The sequence below is a fragment of the Talpa occidentalis genome, unplaced genomic scaffold (assembly GCF_014898055.3).
Source record: "Talpa occidentalis isolate TD23 unplaced genomic scaffold, MPIMG_talOcc4v2.1 talOcc4.9, whole genome shotgun sequence".
Taxonomy (NCBI): domain Eukaryota; kingdom Metazoa; phylum Chordata; class Mammalia; order Eulipotyphla; family Talpidae; genus Talpa; species Talpa occidentalis.
In genome coordinates, this window is record NW_023605305.1 from 65997371 (window position 1) to 66014522 (window position 17152).

The 17152-nt window shown below is 45.7% G+C and overlaps 2 protein-coding genes across 4 annotated transcripts in view; both read left to right on the plus strand.

Annotated features, from left to right (window-relative positions):
- ERGIC1 (endoplasmic reticulum-golgi intermediate compartment 1) overlaps positions 1 to 3418 on the plus strand; it is a 110489-nt gene extending 107071 nt beyond the window's left edge. Inside the window, exon 10 of the mRNA XM_054691622.1 lies at positions 408 to 3418. Coding sequence (XP_054547597.1) covers positions 408 to 515 — 108 coding nt within the window. The 3' untranslated portion in view covers positions 516 to 3418. The remainder of the gene's footprint in view (positions 1 to 407) is intronic.
- Positions 3419 to 7962: 4544 nt separating this feature from the next.
- Positions 7963 to 16923, plus strand: RPL26L1 (ribosomal protein L26 like 1). 3 transcript variants are annotated; one of them, XM_037498401.1, is made up of 4 exons: positions 7963 to 8009; positions 8411 to 8587; positions 15452 to 15592; positions 16566 to 16923. In XM_037498401.1, the coding sequence occupies exons 2-4, from the start codon at positions 8420 to 8422 to the stop codon at positions 16692 to 16694; spliced, it is 438 nt and encodes a 145-aa protein (XP_037354298.1). In that variant the 5' UTR covers positions 7963 to 8009; positions 8411 to 8419; the 3' UTR covers positions 16695 to 16923. The 3 variants fall into 3 exon arrangements, with proteins under 3 accessions (XP_037354298.1, XP_037354297.1, XP_037354296.1); XM_037498400.2 differs by having other exon boundaries at positions 7977 to 8009; positions 8455 to 8587; XM_037498399.2 differs by having other exon boundaries at positions 7978 to 8005.
- The last annotated feature ends 229 nt before the right edge of the window (positions 16924 to 17152 follow it).

A 17152-nucleotide genomic window follows, 5' to 3' on the forward strand; every position in this document is an offset into this window, starting at 1 on the left:
GTGCTACCTTTCTGACCCTCCCATTCTTATGCAAATGGGATTGTAAATATCTGATAAATTTAGAGTAGAAGTTAAGACTTGAACCAAGTTCAAGTCACACAGCTGTTACTGTGTGAACATAGTTATCTAAATAGGCCTCAGTTTCTTCACCTGTGAAGTGGATCGAATTACCACCTTCCTCATTTGGAGGTTAATGTGAGAACTAAAGGAGCTGGTCACAAGCTGGTTACTTCTATTGTTACTAAATTCCTCATCCAACAAGTGGGACATTTGGAGCCTTGGGTATGTTCAGATCTGCTGGTTACCACGAGGTGGGCGTGATGGGTATAACTAGTGGGGCAAAGCGCGTCTAACCAGAGGGGTCTGGCCTGGTGCTCCCTCCACCACTGACCTCTGACTCCTTTCAGATCTGTGCCATCATTGGCGGGACCTTCACTGTGGCCGGCATCCTGGACTCGTGTATCTTCACAGCCTCAGAGGCCTGGAAGAAAATCCAGTTGGGCAAGATGCATTGACGACCCTCCTGGCCCAATGACTGAGGACCAGGGGGACCCAGGAGACCACCAGCCCTGCCTCCAGTGCCCTGTCTTCTCCTGCCCTCTATCTGGCCCAGGATCTGGCTGCATCCCAAAGTAGGGGTGGTGGTAGCAAAGGGGTGGCTCAAGGTTTCGCAGCTACCTCTTTTCCCCATGTTTAATTTTAACAAATTACCTGGCCTAAAGTCGTGGTGCCCCTTTTCCAGGGGAGCCCCAAGACCAGAGGCAGGTTGGGAGAGGCTCAGGGATATTGGGACCACTCCTGGAAGGGCTGTCCCTTCTCTCTCAGGAGGACAGCCCAGAATCCATGTTAACCAGCGCTCAGCCAGGCTTTGACAATCTTGCAGCTCCCCACCATTTGGATGCACTAATCTCGTGGTTCCTCCCCCCTACCCTGGGCAGTGCAGCCCTAACCTGGGCTCTCAGCTCTGGACCAGGCTGCCTAAGGTACTTCCCACCTGGCCCCTTCCGTAAAGGATGGTACTTCCCAGGCAAGCCCCTGAGAGGCAGCGGACAGGCAGACAGACCCTCGCTCCTGCTCCATTCCTGCCTACCCAAGCCAGAGCCCATGACTCAAGTCTGTCCCCCCCAACCCCTTTTTCTTCCAAGAAGTAGATGTTCAAGTGCTGGGCAGCCACAGTGGAGACATAAGTCTGCCCGCTGGTCACTGGGTGGGTCTGGGTTCCCCTTCCTCTCTTCACCTTGTTCCTCTAAGCCCCCCACCAATGTGCCTCAGCCCCCGTGCTGTGTGGCAACAGCATCTTGGGTGGAGGGCTGGTTGTGACTAGGAACCCTCCTTTGAGTACCAGGCATGGTTTCTGTCTTATATCTAGATGGGAAGCATCCTTCTCTGCAGCCCTCAAATAATCATGTCTCCATCCCTGGGGAGTCATGCCACCATTGGTTCCAAGGCCTTGGCTGGGGGAAGCAAAGCAGACCCATCTGCTTCTCTCTGTACATCATAACTTTCTAGGCTCCTGAGGCTGCACAGTCCTTAAACATCTCTACAGCCCCGAGGTGACCCACTTCCCACTGAGCTCCCCCAGCAGATGCCACAAGCCAGCATGTTCCTGGCCCATGGGGCAGGGGTCCATAGTCTCCCCATTGCTCCTGAGTTGGGTTCTACTCTGCTGCTCCCCCTCGTTCTTCCCTGAAGTCCTGAAGGGAGGGGCAGTGGCCCGGGCATGAATTCCACCCAGGGAATCTTAGGTATGCCCTCCTGCCCCAGTGAGAGAGCCGCCCGCCTGTTTCCATTTATATCAAAATTGTTTGCATACTTTTGTAATTAAGGAGTGTGTCCAGTGGAAGGATTTTTAAAATTATCTGAATGGATAGCTCAAATCCTCTGCCATTTATAATTTTTGGCTCTGAATTCCAATCAGAAAAGCTTCCCCTTCTGCATCTGAGTTGACTGATGATGTGAGTGTAAACTGCATTTGGTTATTTCTGATATCTGTGACCACTTGAATGGATATTTTCCCTTTTACATGCTGTCCCTCAATTACAGAAAGGAGTCCCTTTGTTGTATGGATATCTGTGCCTGTAGAGGGTGGGCAGGGTGGGGTGGGGACATGTGTGGCATGCACATGAGTTGAAATTTCACTTTTATGCATTAAAAAAAACTGACATAGGGGTTGTTTCCTATTGGAAGAGACACCTCTGGCCCATTATTCTTGTAAACAAAATCTCAAGGGAAAAAATGTTTTTGTTCTTTCCCATTTCATTGGGTTCAGATAGATTAAAAGACTGATTTTCAGAAATATTGCTGTGTGTTCTATCTATTTGACTGTGTTGGGGTTGCCTGGAGGCCAGGTTCAGAGACAGAATGGAATTTAATTCTAGAGGGAGTGTGGAAACGATCTGTGACGGTGATCAGAAAGGCAAGATCCCTCAGATTCAACCCTCCCTTTCTTGAATCCCTACGCTGTATCCGAAGATTGGCTCCATTCTAGCTGGGTCCTTAACCTCTTGGTGCCTCAATTTCCATAGGTGAAAGGGGAGATAGGCTTGAAACCATTTTTATTACTATCATATAGGGCTGTTGTAGAAATTAAATCTATAATACATGCAAGTTAATTATACTAGATCAGAACAAGTTCATGTATGAAGGGAAATAGTGAATGATAAGTTTTCAAAGATGCTATATGGGATCTGTCAGTATTCCCAGGTAGAATATAATCTCTTTGAGAAGAGGGCTAACATTTTCCCACAGATTTGAGCCAGGGCTCTGCAGGTGGGAAGTATTTCATAAATTCTTGACATCCAAGTACCTGGCATTTCTTTTCAACCGGAAGCTCAGCACAGGGAGGTGGACATGGACCATTAGAAATGGACTAACATGGATATTTACCATCCTGCTGTTTGGTCTTTCCAGATCCCCAGGGACGAGATTTCCAAACATCTTGGGGATGAAGGTAGAAGCCAGTCAGCCCTCCCCATTCTCTCTTTAACATCTCTACCATCCTCTCTGATACTTGAGTAACTATGACACTCACAGCCAGCACTCAAGAGAAGTATGTTTATGGGTAGTGAGTTATTGGCATCCTCAACCCTGTTTTATGCCAGTTGTGCTTTATGCTGTAATGTTACGATTTAGTTAACCAATGAAATATGACAGAAAAGTGAAATAATCTAGAAAAACTAAGTTGACAGAGACCTGATAAAGGTGAGTTACCAGCCACTCCTCCAAATTCTATCAAATTAGATGGGAACAAGACAACTGAAAAGACTTGAGGGGTGGGAGGAAGGTCCTTGGAAATTCTATATTCACATTGAAAGTATCTAAGGTCTTACTCCATGTTAAAGAAATCAAACATTGGAACTCAGGTTGTTTTATATAAGGGCATGATTTACCTTATAAGGAAAATGAAGACCTCCAATAGAGGTTTCTCAATAAAAACTTTTTTTTTTTTTTAAAGTGAGCCATGGTGTCTTTTATTTTTTTTTTTAAGATTTATTTATTTATTTATACAAGCACTGGGTACAGTCAGAAGCTTGGGAGGGTGAGAGGTTCACCAGAGCAGGGAACAGAACAGACAGTCTGACGAAATACACTGCTGAGGGGAGCAGTGGGCAGCAGGAGAGGTCTGCGCGCCATGTGGGACCCTCGCCAGTGGCCAGGGATTGAACCGGCGCTACAGAGGCTGCTGGCAGCTTCGCAGCCCAGCGCTCAACCGCTGCGCCACCAGGGGAGGCCCTCAATAAAAACTTTTAACGGTCAAAAGATTGGCAAAGGCATTTTTAGTTGACACAAAACACAGAAGGTAAGCATGCGTCGCTTTTATTTTGCCTTTAAACCAGTTATTTCAATGATCTAACCAGTTACAGATGAGTGTTTTCCTATAAGAGGATTGCAAAATAGGGAGAACAGACAAACCTTTAGAGAAATAGGGGTTCAGACAGCCCTTCTGGGGAGACACCGTAACTGCAGAAGAGATGAAGTTACAAGGGGGCTTCAGTGAGGGGAGTAACTCATATTCTGCACCCCATGCTGCCTGGGGTAGGTGGGTGTTGTAGAGAGGTGCAAAGCTTGGAAAGAAATGGGGTATAGCAATGGAACTCAGAAATGGCAGCTGTAGTAGTTAGTTGGTATTGCTAGATGTCAGGAATTAGGTTTTGATTCCTGCCAGAAATAAAGATACATTTTCTCACTGGGGGAGGTCCCTGGTGGTCCTAATCCCTTCTTAAGAAACCCTTCATTTGCTGCCTATACAGATAGATGCAGTGGCCCAGGAATGTGAGAGGGGTATGTGTGGAGAGGAAGCTTCACCCAAGACCCTGTCTCCTTCCAGGCAGTTGTCTTCTGTCAGTTACATAGTGATGAGGTCATGCACTTTATTCTAACAAAAATCAATTATTTTTATCTTGTAATAAAAGCTGCCAAGGGTTGGGCATTCTCCACGTGCCCAGGAAGGAATGGATGCTCTTTGGGCCTTATCTTTCTTAATCCTCAACCGCAATCATCCAAGGTGGGTGTTACTTCCTTCTTAGGAAGGAGAAAATAGAGATCTAGTATCTTGTCACTGTCACACGGCTAAGCAGGTGGTAAAGCTGAAATTCCAGCTCAGGTCTGCCTGCCTGTAGGGTTATGAAGAATTGTGAGAGTCCCTCTCTGTCCCCAAGATCATTTTAGATATGTCAAAAAGAAAAATAGACCCCCACCCCCCCAAAAAAAAAGGGGGAAGGAAGAAATAGAATAGTGAGGGTCCTTTCATTTTGTTGGTCTTCCTAAAACTTACACAGTCTGCTGAGGAAAGCCAAAGTGAATATTGGGACTCTTAAACAAATATGACAAAATCCTTAAAACATGATTTTAATTATACAGTTAATAGATGATCCTAGTCCCACTGGAGGAAAAATCAGAAAAAAAGCGAAAAGTAGGGAAAAATTAAAGTTGCTCATAATACCACTAATCCCACAAAGCCAACATTGCTAATGTCTCAGTGATACCCTTCCATAAAAAAGAAATGGGATCTTACCATTAATATTTTGTTTTATAAAAAAAAAAAACCTACTGAAGTAATATTGTTTAAAATACTATATAGGGGCCTCCCTGGTGGTGCAAGGGGATAAGTCTCAGACTATGAAGCTGTCCACAGCTACTGCAGCACGAGTTTGATCCCCAGCCAGGGAGGTGACCCACATGGCACAGCAGACCTCTCCTGACTCACCCGCTGCTCCCCTGCAGTGTTTTTCAGTCAGTCTGCTTGTTCTGCTCCCCTCTCTGTCTCTGGTGAATCCTCTCACCCCCCACACCTCTGGCCGGTACCCCAGTTCTTATATGAATAAATAAATCTTTTTTAAAAAATTAAAAAAAATAAAATGCTCTATAGGTTTTGGATGCAAAGCATTATAAGTCAACATATTATGTTCACCACTAAAAGTCTGTGTTAATACTTTGTAGCTTGCCTTTTCTCAATAGATAGGTCTCTTTCCTCATCAGTAGCTATGGGGTAACCATTGTCTTTATTGGTTCAGGGTAACAATCACTTGAGTAGTGGTGGATCATGTTCATCTTCTGGCCCCATCCCACTCACAACCTGTTTTCCTGCCTTTGAAAGGAACCATTCAGAATGTTGTTTACCAGGTTAAATAAAATCATGTTTATAAAGCTGCATAATACTTGACAGTAAATGGTGGACCTAATAAGATTAGCCATTATTATTCATTCATTGAATGAAGTATTTACTTCCTTTTGCCAGGCATTGTGCTAAGGATTCATTTACTCCAAAAACCAAACCAGTGAAGTAAGTACTGTCATTGCCATTTCTCAGATGAGGAAAGTGAGGGACCAAGAGGCTAAATATTTCATCCAAAGCTAAGGAGCCAGGAAGTGGTGGAGAGGCAATGCCAGAGAGAGTCAGGGGTCACAAACTTCCCTCACATCACCTTCTGCTTCAGAATTCAGAAATACTCCCTGCGAGTCCTATGTGCCAGGTACTGTGCTAGGCCTGGGGGCTTCTACAGCAATCTCTTTATATGCTTCCATATGTTGGCATGAGGCAAAATAGTAGCCAATGCCACTAAACCCTTGTTAGAATGACAGTCCCAGGCCATGGTTGAACATGAATACACCTAGATTTTCTTGCTTTGTAAAAAGGCAATCCTTTGGAGTAATGCCCAGTGCTTAACACTGCCCTGTATTTTTGTAGTTACCAAATACCCAAGTGAGAGTTGGGTTCCAGATGACAACAAAACAAGTGTCACAATAAAGAGTATCACACAAATTTTTTGGTTTCCTGGTGCATATATGTTATGTTTATACTACACTATAGTCTATTAAATGTGCAATAACATTATATTTTTTTAAAAGTACACGCCTTAATTGAATGTGACAGACACAAAGTGAGTGAATGAATGCATGAATGAATGAACAAACTTATGGGGGCAGTTGGGTCTGATAAATACTGGAAGGACTGTTCTTAGAAGAACTGTCTGAAATTCTGTGTTCACTGTTATAACAGCATCTTCTCCTGCTTGGCCATGAAGTGACTGATGGCCCTCCTTGAGGATTATTGGAAAATGCTAATATTTAACAATGTCACCACCAAGTGTCAGGAAATACTAAAAACTGGGAGACAGCACAGGGCATGCCGGAGTTGGGCAAGACATCCCCATTTAAATTTCAGGGTGGCCATCTGTTAAATGAGCAACACATATTCTTATCACTGGCATCTAGCACACAGCAAGCACTAAACATTCAGGACTTGAATCAATCGATCAGTCAATCACTGGAAGTCTCCTGCACTGTGGAGCCAGAATATTTTCATCCCCAGGGGCCAAGGAGTGCCAAAGGGTGGCATCTGCACCTTGGGGCAATCCTCCTGGACTGGAGGCATAGGGCAGGCTTGACCTGGTTGGGCTGGGTGGGAACTAGGGCCTGATATGCGTGGGGCCTGGACGACAGGGGCAGGGCCACAGGCCTGGTTGCAGCCACAGAATCCCAGCTGCACTAGCGGGTCTCTAGCTGAGTTAAAAAAGGGAGAGTCCTACCCTAGCTCCAGGCAGCGTGACGCATGCACGTGTTTATATCAAACACAGAATGTTTGCAGTCTGCATTATCAGGAACTAATGGCAAAGAGAACTCTGGTGAATGTGAGACCCTGCCTTAGGATTGTCCTCTGCTTTTACTAGGAATAACTGCTGTCTTTGAGGGCTATTTGCCTGACACTGTTCTGGACACTCCACATGGATGAACTCATTTAGTCTCATAACAAGGCTCCTACTAGGAGCATCCCCATTTCACAGAGAAGGAAACCAAGGCTCAGTAACATTGAGGCATCCCCCTAAGGTCCAGCAACATGAAGAGGGGCACTTGGGTCCAGGTCTGACTCTGCAACCCCAGTACTTCCGAATAGGGCTAAAACACTAGGGGAAAGTTTTTGCAAAGTCAGGTGGTTGGTTCGCAACGACTGTCAAACATTGGTGCGCCTCAAAATCTTTCGGGGACGTGGAAGTGGGGAAGGACGAGGAAGTGAATCGCTTTAAATTTAGATTCCCTCACCCCTACCTGCCAACTGCCTGGTTCTGTAGTTCTGTGATGGAGCACGAAAATCTTCATTTTGAACAAGCTTCTTGGTGGTGATGTGGAAGCAAGACAGCCAATTGCATGTGGAGCAACGATGTTTGTAAAGTACCCAACAATATACCTACATGACCTCTGCAGAGGGCAACGAAGAGATTGGAATAGGAAAGAGACTCGGTGTACCTACTGAAGAATATCAACGCGATTCTACTGCAGGCCCTACAAAAGCAAGTCACTTCTCCCCAGCGGCTCCGTTCTTCGGGGTTTTGGTGGTGACCCCTGGAGCCACGCAGCTCTCTAGGTACCCCTTAGAACCAGGCACTGCGATCCCACTCCGAGCCGCAGGGGGCGCCATTCAGCTTCGCGCCGACTGGCCTGAGGCTCGCCCTTCCCGGGGCCTCCCTTCCGGCCCTGCGCGCTCGCGGCCCGAGCTAGTCCGCGCCAGGTTGGTAAGTTGCAGGCCGGTATTTTCTCTGACTGGAAGCCCGCGGCCTGTAGGGCCCCTCCCCTCGGGCCCGGGACTGCCGGGCTCCCCAGGAGTCTCCGCGTGATCCCCAACACGCCTTCTCCTCCGCCGGGCGCCCCGCCCTCAGTCCGCCTCCAGGCCCCGGCGCCCCACTCTCCACGGCCCTACCCCACCGGCCGGCCGCGCCCTCCCGCGCGCGCCCGCACCCCTAAATTGCCCATTATGCCCTTCCTCCCTGTCGCCTTCTCGAGGGCAGGTCCTCGCCTCCCTCGCCACCACCCCCGCCCCCAGTACCTGCGCGCCGTGGGGAGGCGTGACCTGGGCGGAGCGCGCGCCTGGCGTCCCACGAGCACCCCTGCCCGTCCCCCGCGCCGCCCTTTGCAGACGGTTATCATGAAGTTCAATCCCTTCGTGACCTCGGACCGCAGCAAAAACCGCAAACGCCACTTCAACGCCCCCTCGCACGTGCGCAGGAAGATCATGTCATCCCCGCTGTCCAAGGAGCTGCGGCAGAAATACAACGTCCGCTCCATGCCCATCCGCAAAGACGACGAAGTCCAGGTGCGTTTCCCAACGTTTCCAGTTACCGAAGGTCCGGTTACCCTGTAGCGTGGTGCGCGGGCCACACCTGTGCGCAGAGCGTGATGTGGCCTTGGACCTGGGGGTGTCAGACTCACGTGCCCTCAGCATTGTGGCAAAGAATGTGACCCTGCAGATGTCTTAGACTGGAAATGGGACCCAGAGTCACTAGAGAGTACCCGCTCAGCTTAATGAAGAGCGCTCCAATTCTTTAATAATAACAATTAAAGTATATATATATATATATATATATATATATATATCTCATGTTGGTTAAGATCTCCGCTTTTTGATTTAACCCCGTGGCTGCTAGTGTGTCAGGCCTTGCTCAGATTGGCTCTTTAAACCAGAGTCTGCAGAGGAAAGTACGGAGATGAAAGTAATGTTTTGGTGTCATCCGGTTTAATGGAAGCAGTGAAAGTAGAGAAGCAGCATTAAGTCAGAGGATAAGATTAGGAGAGAGAATGGCCCATGTGAGAAAGTATGAACCTCTATCCTGTAGGAAAAGGAGGAGGGAGTGGAGGTGAGTGAAATAGGCAGGGGCCATAGTCTTTCCATGAAGAAATATTTATTTTTTTAAGATTTATTTATGCACACAAGAACTGGGGTGTAAGTCAGAGGTGTGGGGGGTGAGAGGATTCATCAGAGAGAGTGGGGAGTAGAACAGGCAGATCTACAGAAATACACTGCTCAGGGGAGCTGAGGGCGAGGCAGGAGAGGTCTGCTGCGCCATGTGGGTTAGCTTCTTGACTGGGGATTGAACTCATGCTGCACTGGCTGGTGCTAGCTTGATAGTGCTGTGTTTAACCCTGCGCCACCAGGGAGGCCCCCATGAAGAAATATTTATTGAACTCTTGCCAGGCTGTTCTAGATATCAAGAGGCTCACCTTTTTAGAGCAAAGTTTCCCAACTTCAGGGTCATTGACATCTTGGGCAAGATCATTCTTTGTTGTGGGGAGCTCTCCTGTATGTTGTAGGATATTTAGCAGCATCTCTGGCCTCTTGTCCCCACTAGATACTAGTAGCACTCTGTACAGACAAGCACAAATATTTCCAATATTGCTAAATGTCCATAGGGGGCGAGACCCATCCCATCCCTGCTTTCCCCAGTTGAGAACCATTGTTTTAGAGAATGAAATGAGCTAAGACTAAGGGATTCAGTGTATCTAAGATATTAGGCTTTTAGGAAAACCTGAAAAGGTGTGAGGAGTATTTTGAGGAGCAAAAGATTAGACACAGGGATAATTTAGGCTTAGTTGTGGCAGGAATGGAATGAAAAGAATAGTTCAGAGGCATGGTCAATAATTTTGACTACTCTTCTGGATCCTTCCCATCAGACATGTTCTAGGATGGGGCAAAATTAAATTATGGAAGTGGACTGATGACAAGAAAATGACAACTGAAAAGCTCATGTGTTGTTTAAGGGGGTTAGTCATGAACCTCCCAGCCCATTGCTACAATCAGGAAGAGGGCTCATGGTCAGATTCTTTGATTTTGCAAGGAAACTGGAAACTGTGGTTTATTTTCCCAGCCTCACATTTCCTTCCAGCTACTAATCTCTGATCCACATATTTGGGCAGTCTCCTCAAAAGAATATCTACACTTCCTCTCCTCCTGTTCACTTTGGACCCCTTCCAATCTGATATCTGTCGCACTACTTTATAAAATCTACTTTTGTCTGAGATCACCTCTTTATGACTAAATCAGAATGGACATATCGTCATCCTTGACTTTTCAGTAACATTTGGCATAGGTGGCATCACCTTACTTCTTGAAATGGTGTCCTTTTTGCTTCTGTGATGCTTCAGGCCCAACTTCTAAATTCTCAGACATCTCTGCTGCCTATTTCTCTTCTGCCTGATCTCCAAATGCTGGAGTTTGTCAGGACCTGCACCTGGTCTACTGGCGTTGTTCTACCTAGGTGATAACATCTATTCTGAGAGCTTTAAATGTCTGCTGTTTGCTCACCAGTCCCTCTTTTACATCCCAGTCCAAGTCTTTTTTCTGAGCAAACACCTGCTGAATCAATTGCCTGCTGAATGTGTTTATTTAGCTCTCATAGACAGACATCATAAGTTTCTTAATCTAGAGTGCTGTTAAGCCTAACACTTATGCCACCTCTAAAATCTGAATTTCTTGCCCTCCCTGGTGGCGCAAGGGGTTAAGTCTCAGCACTATGAAGCACAGTCAGCAGTCACTGCAGCACAAGTATGATCCTCCTCCAGGGAGCGGACCCACATGGCACAGCAGACCTCTCCTGACTCGCCTATTGCTCCCCTCAGCAGTGTATTTCGTCAGTCTGCCTGTTCTGTTCCCCACTCTATCTCTGGTGAATCCTCTCAATCCCCCACCCCCCACACCTCTGGCCTACACCCCAGCTCTTTTATGCATAAATAAATCTTTAAAAAAAAAATCTGATTCATGTAAAATCTGTAATCTTTCATACCCAAATAAGCAATACTGCTGTCTCCACTTGCAGTGCCATAATCCTTTAAATTACCCTTCTCTCTCCCCAGTCCCCTTCTTTTAGTATATTAGCAATCCCCTTCTTTTAATATACTACCTTCAAAATAAATCTTAAATCTAACCACATCTTTACATTTCCAGTTTAGTTCCAGACATCTCCAGCTTCCAGTCTTAACCTTGTCAGACAATCTCCAGAGAGGGGTATTTTTGCAAATCATATTCTACTTAAAACCTATCAGTCATGTTTGATGTGCTAACTGAAAAATCTAAAATCATTGACTACAAGGCCCTGTGTAATCCAGTCCTGATCTACTTTGCCAGTCTTGTTTCATCCTCGACTTCCCTACATGCTCTGTAATTCGAACACTGTCTCTTTCACGTTCTTAATACGCCTTCATCTCTCTCTTTGGGTACTCAGGAAGAACACTCCCTCTGCCTGAGGCTCTTCCTTTTCTTTATCTGACTACCATTTTTCAGGTCATCTTAAATGTCAGTTCCTCCCTGTCTCGAAATATCAGAAAACCCTCCTCAAATTCTTTAAACAATACTATACCATAGCATCCTTTTTTTTTTTTTTTTCCGCATAGAACAACTGGGGTGTAATCCAGAGGTGTGGGGAGGGGTGGCAGAGGATTCACCAGAGACAGAGTGGGGAACAGAACAGGTGGATTTACTGAAATATACTGCTAAGGGGAGCAGTGGTAAGACAGAAGAGGTCTGCTGCACAATGTGAGTTAGCTCCCTGGGTGGAGAATGGAACTCAGGCCATAGAGGTGATAACGCTAAGACTTAGACCTCCCCAATGACGCAGTGGGTTGAGCGCCTCAGCAGCGCCGGTTTGATTCCTGGCCAGCCAGGGAGAAACCCAGGGAGAACTGTCTGGTGAGACAGACCTCTCCTATCTTGCCTGCTGCTCCCCTCGGCAGTGTTTTCCTCAATCTGCCTATTCTGTTCCCCGCTCTGTTTCTGGTGAATTCGCTCACCCTCCCGCACCTCTGGCCTATACCTCAGTTCTTGTATTAATAAATAAATCTTTAAAAAAAAAAAAAAAAAAAAGACAACCCCTAGGGCAACAGGGAGGCCTCACCATCTTTTATTGTCCCTTCAGAGGAAGGAAAGAATGATCTTCAATTTGAGGTTCTTTTTTTTCAACTGAGGCATAGTTTATGTATAATAAAATGCATAGCTGAGTTTTGGCAGATATAAAACCATGTAACCATCACCATAACTCTGCCATAGACCTTTTTTTAAAAAAAAAAAGATTTATTTTATTTAATTTATGCATACAAAAACTGGGGTATAGGCCAGAGATGTGGCGGGGGGGTGAGAGGATTCATCAGAGACAGAGTGGGGAGCAGAACAGGGCGATCTACTGAAATACACTGTTGAGGGGGGAGCAGCGGGCAAGATAGGAGAGGTCTGCTGCGCCATGTGGATTAGCTCTCTGGCCAGGGATCAAACTCAGGGGCTCAAACTCAGGACGCAGTGGTTGGTGATAGCTTGATAGTGCTGAGACTTTAATCCCTGTGTCACCAGGGAGGCCCCCTGTCCTACCTCCTTTAAAAAGAAAACAGAAACTAGCACCTTGGACCCTTCAGAACTTCTGACCCTACACCCTCTGATTTTTTTTGCAGTGCCACCTCTTTTGTCTTCATTTTCCCCTATTATAATAAAGTGGTAGCTCTCTCCATTTCTATCTAAAGCTAATCCATCTGCTGCTATATGCTATTCTGTTCTCGTTATCCTCTTAGAACTTTTCCCTCTTCCTCATCCTTGTTCTCTCTCATCAGCATTTAAAACACATTCATGTTTTTCCCTCTTAAATTAAAATACCTTTTCATACACCTCTCTTACCCTCTTCAGAGCCAAGCTTCTTGGGACTCTTCTCATCTTTGTCTTCTCTCCTCTGGTGAACTCATCACCTTACTTAAATAGCTTCCTTCCCTGAAAGCGCTCTTAACCAGTGACCACCTTGTCAGATCTGTTACTTTATCCTTCTTCTAGTTGACCTTGCCATCACATTTGACATTCTCTTGACTGCTGTTTCCCATTCCCTCTGGCCAGTTCTTTTGCAAGCTCTTCCAAAATGTTGACTTTTCTCAGATTTCTGTACCCTGCCCTCTCACACCACCAACTCCATGAACAAAATCAGACTTGGAATTGCCTTCCCGCAACTGACTCCAGATCTCTGTTGCAGACCCACTTGTCCTTCTAGCTGTGTGTGAAATTCTCCACTGTAATGTTACCAGATGCCTCATTTCAACATGTTCCATACCAAGCTAGTTTCTCTTAAAATGTTTTTTTCTCCTACACGTCCCATGCTCTGGGAAAGGCAAACCCATCCACGCAGTCACCCAACCATACTCTGGATGTCATCCTTGCCTCTTCCCCCTCACCTTTCCAGTCCAGTCAGTTTACTCTTATCCTGTCTCCTCACTGCTCTGGTGCGTGTCCTCTTCTCCTTGTCCAGACTGTTGCTTTAGATTCATTTAGTAACATTTTCCAGATGACGTAGTAACATTTAATCTAGATGATAGTTAAGGGGACTTTCTCACAGACTTCCCAGTAAGACTCACCATCCGGACTCTGGTGGATGTTCAGTGAGACATGGCTGTCCTTTTTCAATTTGAAAGTCACTTTGGAGGGGCCTCCCTGGTGGCGCAGTGGGTGAGCGCTGGGTTGCGAAGCTGCCCGTAGCCTCTGCAGCGCCAGTTCGATTCCGGCCACTGGGTGAGGGTCCCACATGGCGCGCAGACCTCTCCTGCCGCCCGCTGCTCCCCTCAGCAGTGTATTTCGTCAGTCTACCTGTTCTGCTCCCTGCTGTGGCTCTGGTGAATTCTCTCACCCTCCTGCGCTTCTGACTGTACCCAGTGCTTGAATCAATCAATCAATCTTAAAAAAAAAAAAAAAAGTCACTTTGGAAAGTAAGCAGAACAAAGTAGGCTGACATTTTAGGAGAATTAAGTCTCTTGATCTTTCTCTGTGGTACTTCCTCTAATCAACATCTCCTGTATTGTGACTTCTGTGTAATAGACTCTTGCCTTTAGAGGTGCTGTAATGTAGCTGGTTTTTGAAGAGTTGAGTATGAGCAGTTTTTAGTGTGTGAGAATAGTCCATGAGATTTTAATTTGACATTTTCTTTTTCCCTCCTCTAACTATAAGGTATATGTGTTAGTTGTAGAAACCTTGAAATTTGGAAGAATTTAAATTTTAGAACAGTTATCTGTAATCCCACTTCTTGCTTAGTGGCAGCCATTACCAACATTTGCATATCTTTCCTTCCCATTGCTTTTTGTGCCATATATGTTTATGCAACAAGATTCAGACTGTATTCTTTTTTATTTTTTTTTTTTAAAGATTTATTTATTTATACAAGAACCGGGGTAGAGTCCAGATGTGTGGGAGGGCAAGAGGATTCACCAGAGACAGAGCGGGGAACAGAACAGGCAGACTGATGGAATACACTGCTGAGGGGAGCAGCAGGAGCGACAAGAAAGGTCTGCCGTGCCATGTGGGACCCTCGCGGGCTGACCGGGATCAAACCGGCGCTGCAGAGGCTGCGACAGCTTCACAGCATAGCACTCAACTGCCTGTGCCACCAGCGGAGGCCCCAGACTGTATTCTAACACAGCAAGTATAGTCTGTTTTCCCTTAAAGGGTCATAGCTTCACCACTCTCCTGGGTCATACATTATTTTTTGAAAACAGATTTTACATGGTTTCATGTGTGGTCTCAGTATAAATCTTTTTTTTTTTTTTAAAAGATTTATTTATACATACAAGAACTGGGGTACAGCCCTGAGTTTTGGGGGATGAGAGGATTCACCAGAGACAGAGTAGGGAACAGAACAGGCAGATGGACTGAAATACACTGCTGAGGGGAGCAGCGGGTGAGTCAGGAGAGATCTGCCACGCCATGTGGGTTGCTCCCTGGCTGGGGATCAAACCTGTGCTGCAGTGGCTGTGATGAGCTTCATAGGTTGCGTCTTAACCCCTTGCGCTACCAGGGAGGCCCCATTTTTGAAGATTTATCAGTATAAATCTTTAAACATTCTTCTCTTTTTAGGTCCTGAGAATGGTTATACTTTTTCCTTTTTTTTTTTGGTTTTGTTTTTACTATCAGGAGTAGTTCTGTGTTGACCATCCTACCTAGTTAAAGGAATTTTTTGTTCATACAAGCAAAGAAAAAAAAATTCAAGTCAAGAATTTCCAACACAAAGCAGATTTGCAACAGAAAAAAATGGTGATTTCTGACTGCTAGGCTTAATCTGCTTTTGTCTAAAAACTAGTGTGTTCAGCTTCTGTGTTACTATTTATCAGCTTTCTCACTGTGAACATGTATTAGAAATAGGGAGAAATTCTCTTTCGTGTTTTCTCTTAGGTGGTTCGAGGACACTACAAAGGTCAGCAGATTGGCAAGGTAGTCCAGGTGTACAGAAAGAAATATGTCATCTACATCGAGCGGGTGCAGCGTGAGAAGGCTAATGGCACAACTGTCCATGTGGGCATTCATCCGAGCAAGGTATGGCCCGGGCTGACCTGTGGTAGCAGCTGTGTAGCATAGTGCCACCGCCAGAGTTACTGACATACTGGTACTGTCAACACAGTGGCCCTGGTGAAGATTTACAGAGGGAAGTCAGGCAGGCTGGATTGATTCATTGGCTTAGTGATACTATTAAGGATCCAGGTTCTTTTCTTACCTGATTTGTCATCCTTGGTGAAAGCTCTGTCTTTACACCTATAGCAAGAGGATTCTAGATTTCTCTTCCCACTAGATAATGTCCAGAGGGAGAAGAAGGGAGACCATTTCTTCTGTGGTCCTCACTCCCTACTAGTGGAATTTGCTGGTCCTCCTATGTGGTCTTCCTGTATTATACATTGTATCATAGGGTCTGTCCTCAAGGGCAGAATGGTTGATGTCTTATCTTTGTAATCTCTGTATTTCACAGTAGGTAGTGGGAATGCAGATGTTTTTATACAATGCATTTTGCCAGCCAAAGGAAGATAGAAAAACCAGAAATATCTGTGCCGAGTGATAATTTCATCACTAATATCACCTCAAACTACCTAATGGTCTCCTAGAACCCAGGGTGGGTGGCAGAACGAACCCAAGCTACAGTGGGTGATTAAGGGAAACTATTGTACACGATAATTGTGGTTTATGTCCTTTCCATTAAAAAAAAAAATGGGGCCTCCCCTGGTGGCGCAGCGGTTGAGCGCTGGGCTGCGAAGCTGCCCGCAGCCTCTGCAGCACCTGTTCGATCCCCAGCCACTGGCGAGGGTCCCACATGGCGCAACAGAGCTCTCCTGCCACACCTGCTGCTCCCCTCAGCAGTGTGTTTTGTCGGTCTGCCTATTCTGTTCTCCGCTCTGGCTCTGGTGAATTCTCTCACCCTCCCATGCTTCTGACTGTACCCAGTGCTTGTATAAATAAATAAATAAATAAATCTTTTTAAAAAAAATAAAATAAAAAATAAAATGTTTTCTCGTAACAGGTGGTTATCACCAGGCTAAAACTGGACAAAGATCGGAAAAAAATTCTTGAACGCAAAGCCAAATCACGACAAGTTGGAAAAGAGAAAGGCAAATACAAGGAAGAACTTATTGAGAAGATGCAGGAATGAGTATGACGTATTATGCAACCCACAATTTCACTGTGAATTTTTAGCATAGTATGTATCCTTTGAAACATTTTTAGATGTCTCTGGAATGTTTCATTTCCTTTTTGTTTTTGTATTAATATGTGGCTCTGGAAGTTTACTTTTGTTGTTTTAATAACTTTATGAATAAAAATTGGAATTGTTTCCTAATTCCAAATGGAATTTGCATTGATTTATAGATAAAGTCCATCTTGTCAGTCTGTTACTAGTTTCATGTGTTTAATCTGCAGAGCAGCACAACAGTAGTGGCAGGGTTAGGACAGCCTGCTGCTTGAATCGTCATGCTGCTGGGGTACAAAGCACCATCCCTGGTCCCTGATGTAGGGGTTGTCCCAGTCAGCGGTGGTCATGATGTGAACTGTGACATGCAGTGTCCTACTGAGCAGGTGCTGTTCCGTGCCCTTGTCTCTCAGGCCTGACAG

Excerpts from the sequence above, each read along its gene's own strand:
- RPL26L1 (XM_037498401.1), top strand. The coding sequence starts at position 8,420 with ATGAAGTTCAATCCCTTCGTGACCTCGGACCGCAGCAAAAACCGCAAA. Across the intron at positions 8,588-15,451 it reads GCAAAGACGACGAAGTCCAG|GTGGTTCGAGGACACTACAA; the intron begins GTGCGTTTCCCA and ends GTTTTCTCTTAG. Across the intron at positions 15,593-16,565 it reads TGGGCATTCATCCGAGCAAG|GTGGTTATCACCAGGCTAAA; the intron begins GTATGGCCCGGG and ends TTCTCGTAACAG.